General features: G+C 36.1%; 2 protein-coding genes across 2 annotated transcripts; one reads left to right on the top strand and one right to left on the bottom strand.

The window, feature by feature from the left end:
* Positions 1–3,446: 3,446 nt before the first annotated feature.
* Positions 3,447–5,154, bottom strand: MELLADRAFT_53990 (uncharacterized protein; the record flags this gene model as incomplete). Its single annotated transcript, XM_007417146.1, has 4 exons — positions 3,447–3,623; positions 3,703–4,607; positions 4,676–5,029; positions 5,103–5,154. The coding sequence occupies 4 exons, from the start codon at positions 5,152–5,154 to the stop codon at positions 3,447–3,449; spliced, it is 1,488 nt and encodes a 495-aa protein (XP_007417208.1).
* A 447-nt stretch (positions 5,155–5,601) lies between these two features.
* Positions 5,602–6,349, top strand: MELLADRAFT_57836 (uncharacterized protein; the record flags this gene model as incomplete). The annotated part of the gene is made up of 4 exons (XM_007417147.1): positions 5,602–5,704; positions 5,791–5,855; positions 5,938–5,956; positions 6,041–6,349. 4 exons carry the CDS (start codon positions 5,633–5,635, stop codon positions 6,059–6,061), a joined length of 177 nt encoding a protein of 58 aa, XP_007417209.1.
* Positions 6,350–6,555: the final 206 nt, after the last annotated feature.

Genomic DNA, 6,555 nt, shown 5'->3' with positions numbered 1-6,555 from the left:
AAAACTCAGTTTCGTGTGTGTCGTGTCCTTCTCAGGACATATTGGGGAAGGCTCTTGCTATCAACATTACCTGTGACGAGTGGTCTTCTTCAAACAACGTTCCGATTCTTGGGATCACCGCTCACTGGATTGACGAGAAGTTCAAATTACGAGAAGTGATATTAGCTATGCAAGAGATTGAAGGTCCAAAGACCAGTATCAACCTTTCAAAGTACTTTATTGAATGCCTTCAAAAATTCAACATCGAATCAAAAGTCTATTGTGTCACGGCCGACAATGCCTCCACCAACGGAGCGATGGCTTGAGAGATTGCTCATGAACTTGATGATTTTCATAAAGATACTAACTTATTGGGTTGTGTTGCTCATGTTATAAATCTTGTGGCTCGAGCTGGTTTATCTGTGCTTTCAAAGGAGTTGGGCGAGACCACTTCGGTCAACATAGAAGACATTCTTGAAGATGATGCCTTCAATCAAGATGTTCCTGGTGCACTCAGTCGTCTCATGGGATTCATCACCGCGATAATGAAAACGCCCAAGCGCAAAAGAGGCTTCGAAAAGCTTGTCGAAGCCGAACTTGGACAATCCCTTGGCCTTATCCGAAATGTCGAAACACGAATCCGATGGAACTCTGATCTTAATGCGCTCAAGAGAGCCCTCATTCTCAAGGAGGTCATAATCTTGAAATGTTCAAGAGACCAAGACATGATGAAGTTTCAACTCACTCTTGCCAAGTGGGATTTAATTGCCCACCTTACTCGATTCCTTGAACCCTTTGATAAAGCTACAAACATGCTTTCTCAGTCAACTTACACAAGTCTAGATGCTGTCTTGCCTGTCTATGAGTGGCTCGAGTCACAACTTGACAAGGTAAGTTCTTTTTACATCTCGATCCATGTTCAATTGGTGCTGATTACGATGTTGTAACTTCTCATAGGCGTTAATAATGTTAGAAAACCATCCAATTCGACCAGCCATTGCTCCAATGAAGACCAAGCTGACCAAGTACTTCAACGAGGCCGTTCTCAAACCCGTCTATCTCTGTGCTCACCTCTTGGATCCTCGCAGCAAGGATCAAGAACTGTCTTTGACAACTCTCTTTCGAGCGGGAATCACAAATCAAGCTGAATGGCGAGAGATTTTTTTAAGAGAGAGTTGCCGATTCATTCCAAACTCTGAGTTAGAAGAAAATGATGATCATAGCAATATGGATCCGATCACCAATCCTGAAGAAGATGGACCTCGCTCATTCATATCAGCACCTAAGAAGAAGCGAACTTTAGAAGCAGAACTTGTTGCTTACCTTGCTGAACCTCGAGAGCCAGGGACTCGTGATGCCTTGGCTTATTGGACTGAACATGCAGGGAATTATCCCTTGCTATCTAAGATGGCTCGCATCTTCCTCTCAGTTCCAGCCTGCAGCACTCCTTCCGAACGCACTTTTTCAGCTGGGGGACGTATTCTCACTAAACGCCGCCACGGTCTCAAATCAGATACATTCAAAGCTCTTGTCTGCCTCAAGACTTGGAATACAGTGTTAACTACGAATTGATTGCTCAATTTTGTTCAATTTTTTTCTTTTCTATACCTTTATATGCCTAGATTTGTTTAGTTACAAGTACCTAGCCTACAACAAAGACACGAAATAGTCTTTCATACATGATTTGTTAAGAAATGAATCCCGATTTTGCCCCTCTTGACCAAAAATTGACCCCCTGTCCAAATGAGCGGGTCGGCCCGGGTTAGTCCGGGTCTACTCAGAAGCTCGCCGAGACTCGCTCGAACCGGTCCCGGTCCCGGTACCAGGCCGGGTTTTGCGGACCGGGTCGGTGCATTAGGTGGAGTATGTTTTTTGCATTAAAAATTTATAGAATGTGATTTCTGGTCAGAAATTCCTTAAGGGCACGTTCACTTAAGAAAATTTTGACCAGAAATCACATTCTGCAAATTGTTTAATGCAAAAATGCAATATGCACTACCAAATAGACACTTTAAATTTTGCAGAATGTGATTTCTCATCAGAAATTGCTCAAGTGAACACGCCCTAAGTGAACACGCCCTAAGATCAGACAAGATCAAGATCATAAACACAATTCTTATATTTACTCAAAGAACTCATCAATAAACATGTTTTCCTTACAAAATTCTTTCTACTTTTCACTTTTTTTAAAAACTCAATTGTTTTGTTTTTCATTTTTAAAAAAACTCATCCAGACCATCCCATAAAAACTTCATCTCCCATAATCCAGCCAAGAAATCACATGCGTATCAACCCAAGTAAACAAACAACCCCCATAACCAAGCCTCCAAACCCCAAATCATGGTAGACAGGACAAATGATGAAGTTTCCAATCAATCAGAGCCCCTACAAAGTATGTCAGGAGTTTTTGAAATCCAAAAAGAAACCTTCATCAAAGTCACCCAATGTATTGTACTCATGTGAAATCTTTAAGATAAACCAACCTTAATCATGTCATCTGATTGAAACCCTAATCTATTGTGGTAAATCTCAATCAATTGTCTTTTGTTGATGATTTTCAATCTATCTTTCCATTGTATGAGTATAAAGTCAAAAGATGTGTATGCTGTGTCAAATCTCTATTGAAGTTTGGTTATAAGTCTCATGAGACCTTCACAGGCGGCCTTGCAACCAGACCTGCTTTTTTTCATCATAGGCTCATCTTTATCCAGCCCCCTCAAGGTTGTTAGTCTCAAGTCATGAAATGAACATAGACTCTAGAGTCCAGATGAGTAGGTCTAGTGAAAAATAAGAAATAAGGAAGGAATTTCAAATTCAGTTTAGTATTCAGGACTACCACTAACTACTTTTTTTGCTCTGAGTCTAGTGCCAGTGGCTTCTGACAAATTCCTTCACTTTAAATCCTTAACCAAAGCTTTTACTTTGCTCCAATCTCCTCAAGAAACCTTGAAACAGATTTTTCTCAACTCAAAAAAGAAAAGAAACCTTTCGATCAAATTTAAAGTTTATCAGAATTCATCATCATCTTTAATTATTCTCTTGTCGTTTCAAATCGATTTCTTTCAATTCAATTCATCAAGAAACTTCGTTAAAGAACCACACAGAAACACACACAGATAAGATAAGCAAAAGGGTTATACTATCTACTACTTCTACTAGATTTTTTTTGGTTTACGTTAGTTTATGTTTTCTTTGGGGATATGAAATTATATATAAAATATCGACTTTTTGAGAATCCGAGAATTCCATTTTTTTTCTGCTAAATATCATCTATTTTTCATCTTTCTCACAACCATCTTATATTTCTAATTCTTCAAACCTTTCTTTTTCTAAAAACCTTTGCCAAAACCCCTTTTCCAAACCCATCCCGACCCAACTTTCATAAAAAGAAAAACCTTTCTCAAGTCCCGAGTTACTTTTTCCATTCCTAATCATTTTTTTCTCTTTCAAAACTTTGATTTTCCTTTTTAAATTTCTTGACAAATCACATCCGAAGTTTTCATCTTTTCATCACTCATATCTTCCTTCATGATCGGATATAATGAAGTATGATCTTTAATTCCAGCTACTCTATCAAATTTATTAAGATTCTTATGACATGTGATTTGAAAGACTGATACACTTCCTTGACGAGGAGTAATCACCTATTATATTCAAAAATTCATTCAAAATCAAAATCAAAAAAAAAAGATGAGAAATTTCTTTTTTTCAAAAATCACTTACCGAATAAGCCAAAAAGAATTCCCAAACCCTAAACCAACGATCCCCATACTTTTCCACAATCTCATCCTTATTCGACATCCAATTCTTATACCATCTCCAAATCGTAGCCGAATAATGTACACCCAAAACATCTACTGATCTAATCTCAAATCCAGCTTGTTCTAATTTACTAATCACCCAACCTAATGGTAATGAAGCATCTGCACCAGGAAAGACATATTTATTCATAAACAAACCCCAAATCAAATCTTCATATTGCCAATTAGTTCGAATTCCTGCTACTTGAAAAACAAAGACTCCATCATCCGATAAAAGCTTATAAACCAATTTCAAAAAATCTAAATACTTTCGAATTCCAACATGTTCTGCCATTTCTAAACTAACAATCTTATTAAACCTACCCATAGGTTCAACCGATATATCTCGAACATCTTGACAAATTATTCTACCTTTTTCTTTTGAAATTCCATTGGCTAATAACCTTTGATTACCAAACTTAGTTGGATTTTTACCTAAAGTGATTCCAGTAACTTCACAACCATAATTCTTGGCAGCAAACCCAGCCAGTGTTCCCCAACCACATCCAATATCTAATAAATGATCCGATTCTTTTAATCCTAATTTCTTACAAACTAATCTCATCTTATTATCTTGTAGTTCTTCTAAACTTTCTTCGATTTCTGGGTTCGAGATTATTCCTGATGTGTATACCATTCTAGGTCCTAAGAAAAATCGATAAAAATCATCTCCTCGATCATAATGATCTCTTACTTGTTCTTCATCTTGTGATGTGGTATGTAAAATCACTTCAGGTATCAATCGAGTTAATACATATTTAAATAATTCTGGTGTCATTTGAAACGATGCCCAATCATGTCGATATTCAAGTGTATCTAACATATCACCTATTTCAAAACCAAAGAAATCTCAACTTTCAAATCCTAAACAATACAAGAAAAACAAACAAACGAACCTTTTAATTCGATTTTCCCATCAAAATAAGCATCATGCCAAACCTGCATCGGAATCTTTTTCTTCTGAGCATCCTTACCGGTCCCAAACCTCTGAGACAACCCGACGTCTTTAATAACAAAATATTCATCTAAAGCTTTATTAGGTAAAACCGATACATGATCTTTAGTTTGACCAAAGATTGAATTTAAAGTCCAATAACCAATAATGATTGGAGGACCAATAAAGACGATCAAAAAGAAATGTAAATATGAAAAAAGTGTAGGTGTGATGAATGGGATTAGGTATTTTCCTATGAGGTATGGACCTAGGATGAAAGCTAGGAATAGTTCTAGGTTTGAGAATCTACCGTGAGCTGTTTGAAAAAAGTTAAAGTCAAAGTGTGAGTGTTAATGATAGGATGATAGGATAGGATGAGAGTTGGTTACCTTCGAATGGGATCACAGCATTTTTGATAGCTTTATATTGAGTGAGAACCATCTTAGCGATCAAATCAGAACCAAGAAAACAGTCGAGTGGGTTGGGTTCTCGATCGATCAAACCAATCAGAGATGGAAAAACCACCTTCAAGTTCTAAGTACAAGATGTGGAAGTAACAGTACTTAACTAAACACTTAAAATTTAACCAACCTCTTAGACTTTACCTTGGTCATTCTAATTTCAACTTCAAATTCAAATTGATCGACTTTAAACTTCAAACACACCTCACCACTCTTCATCACTCATCATGACAGTAAGCAACCTCAACACTCCATCATCACACTCACCACAATCTAACTAACTCACACCTTCTCTTTCTCAAAAAACCTCAGGTCCAACCCATCAACCCAAAAGTAAAGTTCACCCTTAATCGATCCAAACCCATCAACTCCCCTCGGCACAAAACTGATCCAATCCTTCTCTTATCTCTTTGCACCAATCTTAGCCATTCTTACAAGACTTAACAGGTAAAGAATGTATGGTTAGATTAAAATGGGGTATGGAGTACAAAGGTTATTTGGTTTCTATGGATTCTTATATGAACTTACAAGTTAGTTTTATTTTTCTTTTTAGTTTTTAAATTGAACCGTTTTTTTGATTTCGCTTTCTGATTTTGGTTTTTGATGTTTTGCACAGTTGGCTAATACAGAAGAATATCAAAATGGTCAATCGGTCGGTTCATTAGGTGAAGTGTTTATACGGTAAATCGTTTTTTTCTGCTTGATTTGTTATTTTAAATCATATACTGATTTTACTTTGATTTCACTTGATCCTAAATTTCAGTTGTAATAATGTTCTATACGTAAGTCCTTTCTAGAGTTTACGTGTTTCTTTATCTTTTTAAACTCAATCTTGCTTTTTTTTTCTTACGTTTTTTGATCATTAGATTCGAGCTTTATCAGATTAAATCAAATGATAAGAAAAACAATACAATGCCAAACAAAACTAAACCATGGAAAAAAAATTGATTGATCAATAAACCTTTTCGAATCTTGTCTTACCAATTTTACACAATCTATGTTTTCTTAAACCAATTTTTTTTAAAGGAAGAGACCAACTTTCCAAAAAAGAGTTTTCCCAAAGATCTTAAAAGATCAAACTGATCTTCAAAAGAAGTGATCTCAATCAGGATGTTGTAATGATGTTTTTTTCTCATACCTAGATGAGATGAAATGAAAAATCAATTCTATCACTTGACTTATAAATATAAAATTCAAATCTTACTCATGATGATGACGCCAAAAGATGATTCCAGTTCCAAAGATTTCCAAAAATTCATTCAAAAATCTCAAAGAGTAACAGCTCCAGAATCTCTTATTTCAAAACCTGATTTTCCAATCTAGGATCAAAAGTAATCACACTTTGGATTTAGCCAATTAAGTGTACATAGACCAATCAAGC

The sequence above is a fragment of the Melampsora larici-populina genome (assembly GCF_000204055.1).
Source record: "Melampsora larici-populina 98AG31 unplaced genomic scaffold MELLAscaffold_69, whole genome shotgun sequence".
Lineage (NCBI taxonomy): Eukaryota > Fungi > Basidiomycota > Pucciniomycetes > Pucciniales > Melampsoraceae > Melampsora > Melampsora laricis-populina.
The sequence above is the reverse complement of the archived record's forward strand: the minus strand, read 5'-3'. Positions and strand labels throughout refer to the sequence as shown.